Source organism: Chanodichthys erythropterus, chromosome 13 (genome assembly GCF_024489055.1).
Source record: "Chanodichthys erythropterus isolate Z2021 chromosome 13, ASM2448905v1, whole genome shotgun sequence".
Taxonomy (NCBI): Eukaryota; Metazoa; Chordata; class Actinopteri; order Cypriniformes; family Xenocyprididae; genus Chanodichthys; species Chanodichthys erythropterus.
In genome coordinates this window covers 43,146,258-43,163,538 of record NC_090233.1, presented here as the reverse complement: position 1 = coordinate 43,163,538, position 17,281 = coordinate 43,146,258, and the positions used below count along the sequence as shown (strand labels likewise).

Here is a 17,281-nt window from a genome sequence, read left to right as displayed (position 1 = left end):
TGACGGCGCACAACGTCTCCATCAATTCGCGCATGTAGTAAATTAAAGTTTATATATATATTAAAGCACTGAATCGCTATAGAATCACGATTAATCAGATTCTTAGCATTTTACATCGATTATCGACCGAAATAAACGATTCACGATTCAATAAACGTGTCAAGATCGATGCATATGCATCGTCAGGATTTGAAATCAATGCATCGAGAAAACAAGTGAATCATTACACTCCCCTAGTATTTAGTGTGTATTATAGCCTACTAGCTGGGGCTCCTTCTTTATGTATACAGACATGACGTAAGGACGCAAAGACGAACTGCTGCATGCTCGAATTTCCCGCAGAAACCCACCAGAATTTCTTATTAGAAAACATTATTACAAGCTTAACGTTGTGAATTGGGCTAAGGTAAGGAGATAGTTTTGATTATGTACTTGCTCAAAAATTGATTTAGGATAATTTTTAACCAAAAAAAGTTCAGCTTTAATATTATTGAAGTATTATTTTGTATTATTCGGTTCTTAGCAGAAGCTTTAGGATGATATACAGGGACTATAATTTCTACTCAAATTATATTTAATGTGTATGTATTTATTTATTTGGCGAGTAGTCGAGTAGCATATTTTCTCTTTTTTTCAGCGACCAAATTTCAGTGCTTCCCTTTCATTTCCATCACCACTCACTGCTGTAAACACATGGCTCACTGCAGCTTCACAGCTCTATCCAAGTAACTGGTCATACTTTTATGGAAATGTTTTCAATTACCAGACACACAGAGGATGCAATGTTAAGGACAGCTTACCCAGGGTTCATCTCGAGCCAAGCCTCTAACTGACTGGACTTGGGGGCATCTGTCCCCTGTAGCACTTTCCCCGTCTCGGTCTGAATGACTTTGACTGGCAGCTCACTCATCTGGCTGTTCTCATCTATGGGCTGCATGAAAAAGAAAAAACATGAAAGCAGGTTTTCTTTGACAGGCCATGTTAGATTAGGTTTGACAGAGTTAGTTTACCAAAAGGAGCACACATCAGTCAGTTATTCACATCTACTCTGCTTTCATTTTCATAGCAATTTACTTACCTCTCCATCAGGCCCGATGGCTCCCATTCCTTCAGCATCACCAGCTTCCTTCTGAAGGTTAAACATGACAGAAATAAACAAGCATGGAGTGTTTAATGATCATAAGAATTTCCTAAACTCACTGATCAAAGTCAAAAAAACACAGTGGGATAAACTGCAAGGAATTGAACCAAATAAAACTATATATTTTTACTACATCAAAATTGGGCATAAGTGATTTTATGGTTTCTTTTCTATAGTCATGTTGCCTAACACCTTTTTCTTCTTTCTCTTCCTCTTCTTCTCCTTGGCAGCCTGAGCAGCCTTGTGCTCATAGACAAGCTCAGTCAGGTTTGCCACATATTCATCTGTTTGTTGAAGAAGGTAGGCCAGACGCTTGTCCTTCTTCTGGTCAATTAGCTTCCTGTAACCTTCTTCATCTTCAGCCTAGGGAAGACAGACAGAGAGCCTATTAGAACCTTTAGGGGAAAATGTATATATTTTTTATTAAAATGTATGTTTTTTAAAAAACATTTTAAAAAATAGTGCTGGTTCTCAGTTTGGGACACAGGTGAGAAAGTCATCTGAGCCAGTTCAGTGTAGTAATGAGTTCATTAAGTCATTAAAATAATTCATTAAAAAGAATGCATTAATTATCAATAAAAGGAAAAGCACTAGTTGAGCAATTTGTTCAAGAACTGTACAGTACATTGAGGTGTATGCCCATTTTTACATGAAGTCAGCAAAGACAATGAAAGAGGTTTTATAATGATGCTCGAAATGTGCATCATACCATCAGTCTCCTCATCCTCTCTTTCTCAATTCTTTCAGTCTCCTTCTTCTGCTCTCTCTCTGTGTTGGTGTGCCAGGTGGCGATGGCCTTGGACAGCTTTTGGATTTTTCCAGAGATGGACCTATGATATTCCTTGAAATCTTTTGCATGCTGCAGAATGCTGTTGAGATACTCCTACAAGAAAAAAAAAATAAATAAATAAAAAAATCACACATCATCAATCAAAGAGCAAAGTCACTTTAAAATTTCTCATCCATCTGTGCTTTAAACAGGTCATATAATGCTATAAAGTTTTCTTCCTGATGTTTTTTAATACTAATATTTTTTTAAGAAAAAATACAGTAAAACCAGTAATACTGTTAAATATTATTATAATTTAAAATAACTTTTGTCTAGTTAATATATTTTAAAATGCAATTTATTCTTGTGATGGCAAAGCTGAATTTTCAGCAGCCATTACTCCAGTCTTCAGTGTCACATGATCCTTCAGAAATCATTCTTTATGCTGATTTGCTACTCAAATGTGTTTCCTCATGATATGACCACACAAAGCACCTTTATAAGTTAGTCAATATGTAAGCACATGAATTGTGTATATGAGCATTTTGCTGTGGGAGATTGTTTATTGTTTTATCAGCATATTGAGTGTGTTCAGCCCTTTTATTTGATCATTCATTGATCACCTGGTGTTTCTGCCGGCGCTTCCTCTCTTGCTCGATTTTCTGCTGCTTCTCTAGTTTCTCTGTCATGCGAGCTTCTCTCAGCGTCTGTCTCTTGCTGCGCTTATAGGCCTTGGAGTTCAGGGCCGTCTCCAGAGTCGTGTCTCGACGCATGCAGGCTACAACATCTAGCCTCAGCTGAAAGAGGGAAAAAAAAAAAAATCAATCATAGTCATCTGTGGCAAAATGCATTGAGCTAATGAGCTTCATCAAATGATAATCATATTCTGATGCATTTCACACATATTTTGTTCATAATTGTTGTTAATCATAGCAGAACAAGGCTGTGAATTGTGAGGAGACAGTGAGCTGCGAATACAACAAGGATGCCCTCTAATGGTGTGTTTTATTGCACAGTATAAATTAAATATTCATAGCACAACTTTGGACACTATCCCCATCCACACAATGTGAATAGGACAAAGCTCAATAGGACCTGTAAATAATATGCATGAGCAATTTCCATTTGGCTTATTGTAAATGATTTCATTACTTATAAAGCAATGGCAAATGTGAGAGATTTTCATTAGAAGTGTCTCCCAATTTAATAAGAGTGTAATAAATTACCTGAAATATGCTTTTATTTTATCAATTATATGCACCAATGAAAGTCAATAAAAGTAATAACATATTTTCCTTACATCTTGAATACATGTGAATGTACAAATCTTAATATTTTCAAACAAAAAACACACACAGACACACACACATACACACATATATATCAATATTTAAAAAAACAAAATCTCAAAAATAATATTTCATAAAGGTTTTTAAGAGTTGCACCACATTACATTAATATTAAAAAGCAGCTGACAAGTTTAAAGATTATACTAAACTACTTAAGGTTTTCTTTTGAAGAATTTTGTTTTAGTTATTTTTCTTCATTATGGTCACAATTACATTTTACTTGTATTCTCCCTGAAAAAAAAATATCTAAAGTTTTACACAGAATAATAACATTTATACAGAAATTAAAAACATGCTCATCATTAAAGGTGTAATATGTAAAATTTTCTGTCCGCTAGCGGTCGCTAGAGGCCTATTCAAAACAAGCTTGATGACGCCAAGTTTGAGTGCAGAATCTTGGGACAATATAGTCTTCACCTCACAGCTGGTTGAAAAGAATCAGGATAGGACTCGGGAAGAAATCATGTTCATGGATGCGATTATTAACGTTACTGTAGTATGAAGCAGAGCAGGACCGAGTGTTGTGGGAGCTGAACGAGGAGCTGGAGCGATTGCGCAACACACGCCGTGAGCAGCGGAACTTTTATTATGCCACAATCGCCGGCGCTGTTTCCACTTTTCTGGTCATGAGTATGAGGTAACACAGCACTGTTTATCATATTAGATACATTTGAGTGTGTTGAAACGTTACTCTGTACGTTCGCTCGGCGGCTGCTGTGAGACACTTGTTGAACACTGATTTTTGGATATTTTTACTGCAAAATTGTTAAGCCCCGGGTATACTTCACTTTCCGCGCCCGGATGCGTCACGCGCACAGTCACGGCCGCGCGTCTTTCAAAGTATACTACACCACGGATGACCGCGTTCGTCACATGCGCAGTACAGCTTTTTTCTATGCTCTACCTGACATCGGAGAACAGCACTGAGTCGTGTCATCAACGTGACATTCACTGGGCATGATCGGAGAAGAAAAGAACTGCATCCTTTCCCATATTTTACTTATCCCCCTCCATGAATTTGCCGCCCTAAACACTTCTTTGTACTCTTTAAACATGAATTGTACAAATGTGGTTACTTTCTAATCTCTTCGCACAAACGCTGGTCAAGTTCGCTGTCCATTGTCGTGTTTTTCTCTTTTCAAGCATGTTGTTTTTACACACTGTTCTTTGACGCCTGAACACTGTGCTCAATACTGTGCGTATTGCCACCTAGTGGAAATTTGGCCTGCACACGGCCAGGGTGTATGAACACGGACGGCCAAAGTATACCCGGGGCTTTACATATTGCACCTTTAAGTAGGTGTAAATACAATGCCCTATGAATTGTTTTTTTTTTTGGATAAATTAATAGACAAGCCAAAAATTTAGTGTCATGTCATTGACAAACCTGCCGCTGGAAGTTGAGCAGTCTTAAGGCCTTCAGCTCCACAGTAGCTTTCGTCCTCAGATCAGGTGGCAGCGACCCCGGTAGATTCTCCAGCTCCTGAATTCTGTGAGCAATCCTGGCCTGAAGCCTTTGAACAGAAATGAGATTCCTATCACGATCTGTTTTTTTTTTGTTTTGTTTTGTTTTTTCTAATGTTCATTAAGTGAAAAAAAAAAGCAAAAACTGTCAATCAAGCACATATCACCAGATTTATTGTTGAACAGAGATGTCTCTGAAGGTGAACTTTCTAGACATTAATCATTTCTAGTAACCTCAGAGATCTCCAGAAGTATAAATCACCTGGAAGATCTGAAACTTTCACTCCATGAAAAAAAATCTATAGTACAGACAGTTATTAAAAAAAAAAAAAAAAAGGTGTGTGGTGGTGACCTCAAGGTACATCAAACAATCAACACATTTCTGTTGTTTCAGACAGTGCAAGCCAGTGTAATCAACCAAGTTGAACTTTCAGAAACCTCAGTGGACTCCTCTCCCTCCTCTAACATTCATGAAAGCTCACAACTTAAATTTAACTGTCTCAACAAGAGTGAGACAGGAAAAACAGGATCAATGGACTAAAAAAATACCTTCAAAAAAGCATCCTAATTTTAGGGAAATGGCTGTTTATTTTACAGTTTTTCTCAGTCGCTTTGATGCATTTCTCAGATCACAAAACTATTTGTTCAATCGCCACATCATCAAGTCACTTGTTCACAAGATAAAAGCAATTTCTCTTTTTTTTTTAACAAATCGCAACTGCTTTGGTACATTCATGAATTGGTACAATTGTTTCCTACATTATCAATTGCTTATGCTATGTTAATATTATACTGGTTTCCTGTTGAATAGTCTTACCCCTAGGCATTAAACATCTAAACATGTAGGCATTAGTTCCTTGCATAAGTCATTAAATGCAAAATGGTTGAACTAGTTTCGTAAACTGTCAAGCATATACATTTCTATCAGCCTTTTTTTGTAATTGTGTCCTAAATTGATGAATTGTGGAGATGAATCTGAATTTCACTAAGGAAGGGAAATGTAAACAGCTAGAGCAACCAATCATCAAACAGTTCTATAAAATAGTCAGAAGTGCATCTCATGAAGCTTAATTTAGCAAGCATATACAGAGAGTGCACAACACAGAGTTTCAAATTCTGACAATGGAAAAACAACAAGGAAACTAACAGGGTCGACATCCAGGAAGAAGAAGAGGAGTAAGGATGAGTGGTGGAAGGGTACGGAGACAAAACAGTGGAAGAAGTCAAGATTGCTGGGAGAACAACCGTGTCCTCAATCATTCAAACGTTTGTAGACAGAACAGGTGTGTAATTGGACAATGTTCACTGTACTGTAATACTGTGTACTTACTGTAATGTTATATTACAGTAGACCACTTGCATTTTACATTAAAGACATAATGTAACATATACAGTGTGTGTGTGTGTGTGTGTGTGTGTGTGTGTGTGTGTGTGTGTGTGTGTGTGTGTGTGTGTGTGTGTGTGTGTGTGTGTGTGTGTGTGTGTGTGTGTGAGAGAGAGAGATTTTTTCTGAAGAACAGAGCTCAGCTTAACATTTTGGATGCTGTTTGATCCGAAATGATTGATTTTGTCTCATAAGACCAGAGTATTGATTCCCAGAATCTATATTTTGTAAATATGGGCTTTGGAAATGGCTAACTGACTTTATTGTGCTTTGGCTACAGTAGGTAGTTCCAGTGAGAACAACAACCATGCATGTCATTTCTGCAGGCTGCATCTTACTCTGTGAGATAAACAGTCACTCTTTTCATAGCTTTTGGTGGCTCTGAGACATTCGCTTGGTATTTCTCCTGCTCTTTGTCTAGCAAAAAATCCCTCATCACTAAATGAAAGCTTAAAATGAAGGCCTGATTATTTCAGGGGCCTTGTCACAAGTCCATTGTTTTTGATTTTTTCTGTGTTACTTTTGCTATATTTTCACACTTAAAACAATGATTTGGTAATCCTCTTGTACCACTGTCCTCTTTTGTGCTAAGAAATAAGTCTCCTGACAGTTCTTTCCTAAGTGCTTCCATTGTTGTCAGCATTAAGTCTGAGAATGATTCAGTGGGCTGTATAACACTTTTAATTGTCAAGATATTACTTCTCTTTAAATGTTTTGGTTCAACATTCTCTTACACCAAAATGTTTTTATTTCATTTTATTTAGTAACTTTTAGGAGGGTGTACTCATTTTTGCTACACAACATTTTATCACCTTAAATAATTTTGACATGCTTCTTTGGTAATTGATTAAGCAGACTTGGTGGAACATTATATCTCTAAATAACCCTAACATGTCTTCTAAGTAATTGAGTAATTGCTGACTTTCTGAAGTTTCAGAGGGGGTGTACTCATTTATGCTGTGCACTGTATATATATATATAATATATATATATATATATTAGTCTTTTTATTTATATCACAATTGTACTGTAATTTGTTGACAGACTAACAGTAAAAGTGTATCTGTAGATACTGTCCAGTTTCTTCCAATCAATATCCCATGCAAAGTTATGTGTAAATTTGTACTGTTGAAATTTAAATATACCATACAGATGAAGTGCAGTCTTGTGCATTTTCAATTATTGTCGTCAAAATCATGGCCATAGTTTACATCTGAACTGACAGAGTACACTGTTATACTTGACAACAGGGCTAAACATTTTGACTGTCTTGTTTGTGAACAATGACACAGGACTTGTCAATCTGATGGCACTGATATGTTCATTGACATAAATACTTACTTTTGAGAGACGAACTAAGGATTTTGAGCAAGTCACAGGCTTTTGCAGGTAATCCATTGTGTGGTGAGGTTTGTACAAATTGTTTTGAGGAATGCACTTACTGGTTTGCAAATCTTAAGGGTGATTCAAGAAATGTACCAAAGCGACTGAGAAAAATTGTAAACCATCTTAATGTCTCAGACTTTTTTTGAAAAGATATGGACCAGACAGTAGAGCAGTTACATGTACTGTATAACTCCAAAAAAAGTTCCACATCTAATCTTAACCAAGGTAGAAAATTGCCTTTTATTTCTAAATTATGAACAGTTTTTGATGTAAAAATTGTCCAACATTATAAGTGCACTTCAGGAAACATCATAAAATAAAATAAACAAATGCAATTAATGACCCCATTAAAGGTGCAATGTGTAAAATTTGGGAGGATTTATTGACAGAAATTAGTGATGGGAAGTTCGGATCATTTTACCGACTCAGACTTTTGAGTCTCGTTCAGCAAAATGAACAAATCTTTTTTCGAGTCATTTCGTTCATTTTAGCAAAAGGTAATTAAAATGTTACGTGTTACTTACCCAACACATCTACTACTTACGCAAACGTTGATCCCACTACAAACAATACAAAACTACAATGCTATAAGATTCAGAAAAGATTAATTCATTCTTTACCTGGGCCTTCATATTATGATAAGCTCACCTCACCTCTTGTCTGACAAGTCTTCGGGTTTAAGTCGTTCCTAATCACGTGACAGACCCATACGCTAAACCAATGCAGTATGAGCCGGAAAGAGAATTGATTAGTTCATTTCATGAGTCTTTCGGGTTTTTGAGTCATTCCTTAATCACGTGACAGGCCCCATACGCTATTTCTGACATTTCTGTCACTATGTTTTTGTTACTGTTTTTTGAGGATCTGTGGTGTGTTATTATTTTATAAATAAATAAAACCCTGTTATAAATAAAATATTGATTAATTTGTCTTTTTGACTGTCTATCTGTAAATAAACACTAGGCTATATAATAATCCAAGCCTACAATACAAAGTATTTATAGCCTAGTTTGTTCATTTTTACTCCAATTTTGAGTTTGCTGGTATAATAATTGCTTTTCCTAGGCAGACTTGGCATATTGGTCTAACATATGTATAAGAAGATTGGACATAATGACACAAATTAAATGACATTGGTTTAGCATATACGTGATTAAGGAACGACTCAAAAACCCAAAAGACTCATGAGATGAACTAATCAATTCTCTTTCCGGCTCAGACTGCATTGACTGAAACAGGTGAACTACTACTAGCAGTACAGAACCTATAGAATATTGCGCATACGCGACTGAATGAATAACCCCCGAGACGACTCGTTCTTCCCGAGTCACCTTAAATATTCGTTCAAAATAAACAAATTGTTCAAGAACAACACATCACTAACAGAAATGCAATAATGCTGGCATGTTTCTACAGCAGCCCTAAACGGACAAACACTCTACAGAGGGCGTTTCATCACTATGTTATTCTTCTAAATCGTTCGTGTTTTTAGAGGCAGCTTGCATCGTCACTATGCTGAATACACACAAAGAAGAAGTAGTAGTAGTAGTCGTCTTTTTATTAGAAGCAGAGATCGTTCTTTGTTAGAAGTAAAGCCCTGGGTATACTTCGACCGTCTGTGTTTGTGTTTGTGATGTAATTTTCGTCATGTGGAGTGCTCGCAGCCAGCCGCATACCCCATCCACGTGCAACCCAAATTTGGAGACCGTGCAGACGGTGCACATGCAACAGCGCATGCACAAGCAGGATAGAAGTGTCCACTAGGTGGCAATACGCACAGTACTGAGCACAATGTGCAGTCGTCGAAAAAGAGTGTGTAAAGCGATTCAAAAACAATATGAGTAAACTCAGAAGCATGCCTTCTCCATCGTTTTTGATCCCTGTTCTCTTGGTGTATCTTCTGAACTAAGTTGCAATGATGGATGCACTATTTTTCTTCTCCGATCCTGCCCAGCGAATGTCCCATAGATGACACGATGTCTGGTAAAGAGCATACAAATTTTTTTACTGCGCATGTGTCGAATTCAGTCATCCGCGGTTTAGTATACTTTGAAAGATGCGTGGGCGCGGAAACTATACCCGGGGCTAAAGAAGGAACCTCATTCCTTGACTAGATAACTTACTCTCTGCTGTCTCAGACGACGACATCTTTGACATGTGTTAGCCAGACAGCCACCGTAGCTTCTCTATTTTGCTTCGAAAGGGAGGGGCGAGCTGCCGTTGGTTGCAGTTCACAACATCACCACTTGATGCCGCAAAAATTTACACACTGCACCTTTAAAGCAAGTGTAGATTGCTTAGTGTAAATTAAGTTGAATTCAATTATTAATTACATACCGGTATTCTCTTTCTTGCAAGAGTTCGACAGGGTCCAGACCCTGAGGCTTCTGAATCGGGGTGATGCGATTCTGTTTTTGCTGGAGCTGGATGATGAGAGAGGGCTGGCCTGGTCCAGACGGTGGCTGAGGTTGGGGTTGGGTGGTGAGAGAGGTGCTGGGCACAGGTTGCGTGCCAGTGGGGGCCAGCGGGGGAGCTGGAGACGGTCTGCCACTGGGAGCTGGGACCGCCAGCTTCTGTGGAGTGCTGGGGGTCTCTGCACCTTGACCTGAAAGGACAGGAGATGTGGTTTGTGAACATCTTGTGAGATTTATCAAAATGTCACATCTATCAAAGAAATGCTACTAAATCCAAAAATGCCTTAAGCTTCTAGTGATTCACAATGCTGTTGTCAGTACGATCAATATAATGCACCATAATGAAACGGCAAAAGTAATGTCATTTATATATTTCAGTAGTCCATTGTTGTTAGGATGTTTGATCATACTCAGAGCTGTTGTTGACAGGTTTCAAGACAGTTAAAAGCACAGTGTGAACTGAGGTTTACTTCTGACAAAAAAATCTTTACAAGGACTCTTATGACCTGTTTCAAGCCAAGTTCAATGCCTTTGAAGAAAATGCATAAAGGGCATGCAGTCACTAAATGAAAGCATGCACACAAGAGATGATACAAGAACGTGTTCAGAAGAAAAAAAATGTCTCTGGATCTTTATTTCTGGCTAATCAGTTGCTGAAACCGCCATGAGGGCATTTAATAAAATGCAGGGAAAACGTCAATTGATCTGAGATCAATTGAATCTTACAAAACTATAGCCAATAAGCAGCGCATTAGAATTAAACCAGGCTAACTCGCCACTTGAAAAAAGAAAGATGATGGTCTTTGATTTGTGTGAACTTCCCAGTGACATACCCATAAAGAAAACAATCCATAAATTAATTCACTGTCATTTGAAAGCATATTAGTGAGGGGATTTAACCTGTGTAAGGTTGTCCCTTGGCATTTTCATTTAAAAGTTTTTTTAAAGTTTCACATTTTGACCATGTTTATGTGCACAAGAATATTATATATAAATCTGAATTTGTTCATATTTGAGCTGTAGTGAATAGAATACTGTATTACATTACATACAAACATAAAAAGGAATAAATTGATATATAGATTTTGTAATGTCTTGTTTTCAGAAAGGTTACTGGCTTTCTTCTACAACTCAATTTTGTCTTCCATTTTTTATGGGCATAAATGGGATTGCTTTGATTTAATTATTAAATGCACCATACAGTAATATATGGCAAGAGTGAGTAGATTAGCGCAGCAGGACAAGAATGTGTATAAGTGTCTTAGTTACATCAGAAGTTTGCTCAAAATATGCTGATTATGTATACAGAAATATTCCAATATGTAAATGTCTTCTTCAGGCTTGTGCTTTTACTAAATACCAGAATGTATTTGAATTTGGAGGAAAGCATATAGTACATAAAACTATTGTGTTGGAATGTTAAGGTCTGTTTTTATGCATTTTTGTGGTTTTACAGAACTTGACAATAAGGACTACATGATGGCCCGGGGCCTGTGTGAAAGACGCTCGGGACAGTTGATGGAACTGTTGCTTGCCCGACTGGGCCATTGCTACGTGTTTTTAAATCTTGTAAATTTACACATTCAAGTGATTTTTAACCATTCAAATTCAATTGCAAGAAGACGCAAAAGAAAAACTCAATTTAGTACTAGTGCACTGTTTTCTGTGGGCACACACACAAAGAGAGCAGCGCCTCAGACAGCCCTGTGCTGGCATGCGAGTACTGAATTGAGTTCTCATTTGCATCTTGCTCTTGCACAGAAAAATATACACAACAAAAGTATGTCATAATGTCTGTCTCTAAAAACTGTCGTTATGCCTTAATGAACATAAAAACATGAGAAAGAAAATGTATGTGTATACTATTCAGTATACTGGATCCATGCATTTTATCTTAAAGTGACAGCAGCCTAATATACCTATGCCGCTTGTGTCATTAATGTAAATCAAACAACAAAAGACAAAGAGAAAATCACTCACTGATCTTGACTGAACAAATTTTGCAACTTTAACAAGTATTTATCTATATTTAATTTATTCAGTGAAAACTGTGTAGTGTTATTTTACATTTGATAATTATTCAATTTCTGTATATTAATACTGTTACCTGAAAAACTAAAGCACTATTTATTTCATTTGTATCTTTGCTCTGTTGTATTTATTTGTAATTTGTCTATTTGTTATTATTTTATTACTGAAGACTCACTTGTCTTCAATAATTTTTGAAATTTATATTAGTTAGGCTTGTAGTTTTTGCTGTGGTATCGAAACTGGAATCAATCGACAATTGTGAAATTTCAGTGGTACCTAAAATTTTGGTGGCTTATTTATACAATATTATTTTTTTATCTGTTTTTATCTGTCTGTCTGTCTGTATAATAAAATAATTAAATAAAAATAAATGCATCCCACACTCACCTTCAGGCCATGGTTTTGGCCCAGAGCTCTGGGTAAGAGTCTGCATGGCTGGAGAGGGACATGGGCCAGTTGCAGGCCCTCCATGAGGCATTGGCATACCTATCAAAACAGAACGAAGACTGAATATTAATTAGGGAAAGAAGTGCAACACAAATCTAATATGATTACCAATTTTGTATGCAATTCTGACAGTTGGAACAGGCTTTAAACCATTATAAACTGAATAAACAACTTTCAATTTCTTCTCTTCCCTGTCAGACTCCGACACTGTTGAAGTAGTAAACACAGTGCAGCATTTCCAGGTTCTGCATCAGAACGCCGGCTCAGTACTGGCTGACAATGTACGTGATGCATTGGCTGACGCATACATGTGATGCAGATGCAGGAGTTGGCCAACACAGAGCTGGCGTTCTGATGCAGAACCTGGAAGCGATGCACTGTGTGTACAATGTCAACAGTGTAGGAGAATGACAGGGAAAGGGAATAAATTATTAAATAAATTTTTACTTTAATTTTAACATCCTTACTACCTTTCTGGACCTTGAAATTTGTTATGACATTGCTGTGTATAGGGAGATCAGAATTTCAGATTTCACTGAAAATATCTTAATTTGTGTCCTAAAAAATGAACAAAGGTCTTATGGGTTTGGAACAATATGAGGGCGAGTAATTAATGAAAGAAATTTCATTTTTGGGAGAATTAACCCTTTAACTTACTGGCTAACACCAAAATGGCCAAAAACATATTCACCTGGAGGTCTGTTGTAGGGGCCAGTGTTGACGGGCTGCTGCTGCATGGTGGGGAGGCTTCTCTTGCCCTGCACAGCTAACTGCAGATTCTCAGGCAGAGGCTGACCACGGCCAAGGATCTTGTAAGCCAGGATCTGAGCCCTGAGTTGCTGTAGCTGGACTGGGCTGAAGGCAGACTGACCCCTAGCCTGCTGTCCCATCCCCTGCGGATCCATGGGCATCATGGGCGACTGACCCTGAGACATTTGCGGCGGGGTCGGCCCTCCTCCTGACATAGGGCTAGACACATGCTCCGGCACCTGGCCCATTGGCGAGGGATGAGGGGACAAGTATCCTAAAAAGCAAAACAAAAAAATGTGTATCCTGTATTTATGACGCTGACTGCTGTTAAATTGGTCAGTTGTTTGTTTTTCTTTTCTTTTGATATTTTTTTAATCTAGTTTTTCCTCATATTTTTAATATTTTTGTAGAAAATTCCTCATACTGTATAATGTGAGTGAAAATGTATTGATACTTCTCAAAAGTTCTGTTTTTTTATTTTGTGTGTACAAATTTTAATTTTCAAAACTAAAAAAAAAAAACATGCATGCGTAAATAATATTAATGGTGTGGTCACATTTACCATTGATCCGTGAAATTCCGTGGGAAAAATCTGCATGCTCTGGAATCCCAAAAAGTTCCCCACACAGATTTTGAAAAGGGTTCAAGTTGGTCGGACAAATTTGTTGGAAGAAATACAAAGATGCTTGTTTTGAAAGTGACTTTTGTGTGAGCTGTGCTTCATGTATCTCTACACTTTTGACAATGGGCCTTTATGCCCATAAAGGTTTGATGAAATTTCAATAATGTGACCACACCTTGAGGTTACTATCAACAACTTTTAAACTATATCTTCATTAAACAATCGATGACTTTTAATTGCAGAATATTTAATTATGAACATTTAAAGATTAATTTAGGACTGTAAAAGGTAAAGATCAGATAAAAAGTTCCCTTGGTAATGAAGAGAGTAAAGGACAAAGGATCATAGGTTTGAGCATATGAGGATAATTCATTAGTGTAACATAAAGGCAGCACCAAATATAAATACACACAAAAAATAAATAAATAAATAAACATTATCAAATAATTGTCTTAATTACCTCTGAGGCCACTGTAGACTAAAATGTGAAAGAATAAAAGCCTCTAAAATGAACTATAATTAAGGTTAAAATTATAACAACTGAGTGCTGTGTTATTATAATGTGGCTTATTTGTAATTGCACCTTGACTGTGTTGATCCATAGGGCTCTGTGGAGGACCCATGCCACTGTGCAGAGATCTCATGCCCACCCCCTTCATCTGGCCATAGTGCATATCGTCTCCCATCCCCTTCTCATGCATTCCCTCCATTGGCTGAACAGAGGCAAGAGATTAGTCATACATACTGAAGGCATACTGGGCTGGCAACTTCAAAAAGTTTTTGAAAGTTTGAACCAGCAACAAGTGCTTTTACATTTACATGTACTTGAGTTATTTTTTTATGTTTTTGCATTTACTAGACAACTATTGATCTATTCTAATATTATCAAATGTCAAAAGCAATCCTCTACCTTATGCATCGGGTGCATGTCCTGTGGATACTCTCCAGCCCCTTGGCCCTGCATGGCATGCGGGACACTTGGGGGCCCTGGGCTGGGGCCCATCATGCTGTGTACGGAGCCAGGAGAGGGGCCGGGTCCAGGGCTGGGCCCTAGGATGGGCCCCGGAGACAGGCCAGCACCTGGTGAGGGACCAGCATGGGACATCCCAACCGGTGGCTCATTGGGGGTCGACATCGATCAGCTGAGAATATGGGTGGAAACGAAGAAAAGCTTGAACCAACTGTAAATGAAGGATTCTCACTATCGTCCAAAATACCAAACATTGTTTGGCATGCCGAATTACAGCTTTTTACATTTATTAGTACTAAAAAAATAAGCAAAATAATACAAAGTTCAAGTCAAATATATTTTATGAAAAGAGTGGTTTGCTTAAAGCGACTGTAAATTGCTAATAAACTTAAAGGCATAGTAATGAAAATTCTTTCATCATTTACTCCCCCTCAACCGCCATTGACTGCCATAGTAGGAAAAAAAATTATGGCAGTCAAGGGGGGGCGAGATCTGTTTGGTTACAAACATTCTTCCAAATATCTTCCTTTGTGTTCAGCAGAAAAAAGAAATGTATACAGGGTTTGCAAAAACTTGAGTGGGAGTAAATGATGACAGAATTTTCATTTGTGGGTGAAAATATAATATTATTAATAAACTATATATTAATGTGGCAAGTTGCTACATTGTTTTTCAATGCTACAGTTAGGCTAATTAATTCAATTAGCAAATGGAATAAAAAGGAACTAAAGCAAATGGAATAAATGTTTATTCTTATGATTAATATATGGAACTATGCATAACATTTGTTGTTTTTTATCATAAAAAAGCAATAATCCAAGAGAGGCTGTGCATTACAGGCTTAATGCATCCTTATATAAATAACCTGAAACAAAGTTCTGTCATAATACTGAGGAAATGTATGCAGTAGCATTACGATAGTCTTTTTGACTGATTTTTTTATGTTTTTTTTTTTTTTTTTTTCTAGCCTGGAAAACCGCATTTTAAAAATTTCTGATTTTTACATGTTTTTCTTGATTTTGGAAACCCCGATACTAGTAGTAGTACCAAATGGAAAATGCCCAAACCAGTTTTTATTAAATAATTTACATTTATATTCTAATATTGCTTTATTATTTTTATTATTATTAACTTACCCACTCAAATAAAGTAAAACATACATTTCTGAATCAGAATTATTTTTAATTATCATTAATTATTATTAAAAACAATCACATAAAGGAAACATGCAAAGAGGGTTAAAATAGAGTTGTTCCAGCGTCATTTGCATAACAATGACAGCAACAACCCGCGCTGGTCTTTGACACGCCCCCCGAGCGGCGCTTCAGAAAATGAACAGGATCAAAAGACGCCAATAATGACGGTAAGGGTGTAAGGGAATGCGCAGGGTGAGACAATGGTACACTTTTATCATGTAAAGGCACGTTAACATTTAATTACACCCTCTATTTCAAATTACAGTAACTATTCGCTATCTATGAACGATAAGAGTTCATTCACGCAAAGCTTCCCAAACGGAAGAGCAAGGAATAAACAATCCGTTGCTGAATACACAAATGCAGGCCTATGTTTAATGTCAAAAAGCATGATGGCGAAAACTTAAAGGGAAAAAAAAGCAACTATTAATTAGGAGTAACGTTAGTCATTGTCACCCGGCAGCAATATCATAAGCAAAAAGCTTATTTAAAAAAAGAACCAATGCAATTAATCAGTAAACAAACATATAGCCCAGTGCAGGGGAGTTATATGGAGAGAGTTGCTCTGATCAGATCATGGCTTCCTCGACCTGCTGTCATGACTGTCTCCCCCTCACGCCATTGCAGTTTCCTGAAATCTCAAACTTTCAGGGACCTTCCAACCACAGCGCACTACCAAATGCATATTCATAACATATTTTCAGCTTCCTGACATTACAAACATGTTTTGCATTCTTAGAGAAGCAGTTTATTCACCTGCTTTTATAATGTCAAAGTTAAAAAGCAAGCAAGCAGTGAAGCCCCCCTGTCTAATATTATCGAGCAAGCAGCTCGCTAACCGTCTGTACAGTTATATTAGCATGCTAGCCTGCTACATTTTATCAGCAGAAAAATGGCAAAAACGCTGCCCACTGACGTATATGCATCAGCATAAATGTCCAAGCAAAGAGTATTTAAACCCAATTACCTTCTGCGAGGTAAACAACACAATAAAACCTCTAACACATTATTTCAGCTTCAAAAATATGACTGCCATATGTTGGTGCCCTCCCCCTTCTGTTTGCTGACAAGTTGAAGTTCGTGTTTTTTAGTGTTTTGTCATTTCTGATTCGTTGAGAGCGCAGGAAATACAGTCTTTTCTGTCATGTGATTGGCTGAGAGAGACCTCGATCATTTCGTGATATATTTGGGGGCGGGGCCTTTCAAGTACACTTTCACTTCACAGCGCCGAACCTACTGGAACTTTCGCATGTCCGCCAGGGCGTTCGGGGACACGCGTTTCAAAATGATCACGCTTTCGCACACACTGGACTGAATGTGCTGATTTCACGTCTGTTTCAGTCCACAAGTATCTGCAG

General features: G+C 37.4%; 1 protein-coding gene across 6 annotated transcripts in view; it reads right to left on the bottom strand.

Annotated features, from left to right (window-relative positions):
- The window catches only part of smarca2 (SWI/SNF related, matrix associated, actin dependent regulator of chromatin, subfamily a, member 2), a 57,210-nt gene extending 40,206 nt beyond the window's left edge, over positions 1–17,004 (bottom strand). For 5 of the 6 annotated variants that reach the window (XM_067405926.1, XM_067405927.1, XM_067405928.1 and 2 more), the window contains exons 1-12: positions 16,891–17,004; positions 14,668–14,899; positions 14,341–14,470; positions 13,077–13,409; positions 12,326–12,424; positions 9,831–10,098; positions 4,647–4,773; positions 2,534–2,707; positions 1,851–2,024; positions 1,334–1,504; positions 1,079–1,129; positions 801–931 (exon numbers count right to left, since the gene is read on the bottom strand). In XM_067405926.1, coding sequence (XP_067262027.1) covers positions 801–931; positions 1,079–1,129; positions 1,334–1,504; positions 1,851–2,024; positions 2,534–2,707; positions 4,647–4,773; positions 9,831–10,098; positions 12,326–12,424; positions 13,077–13,409; positions 14,341–14,470; positions 14,668–14,892 — 1,883 coding nt within the window. In that variant the 5' untranslated portion in view covers positions 14,893–14,899; positions 16,891–17,004. Of the gene's footprint in view, positions 1–800; positions 932–1,078; positions 1,130–1,333; positions 1,505–1,850; positions 2,025–2,533; positions 2,708–4,646; positions 4,774–9,616; positions 9,786–9,830; positions 10,099–12,325; positions 12,425–13,076; positions 13,410–14,340; positions 14,471–14,667; positions 14,900–16,890 lie in introns of those variants that run through there. The other variant, XM_067405930.1, reaches the window with a different exon arrangement.
- Between the last annotated feature and the right edge of the window lie 277 nt (positions 17,005–17,281).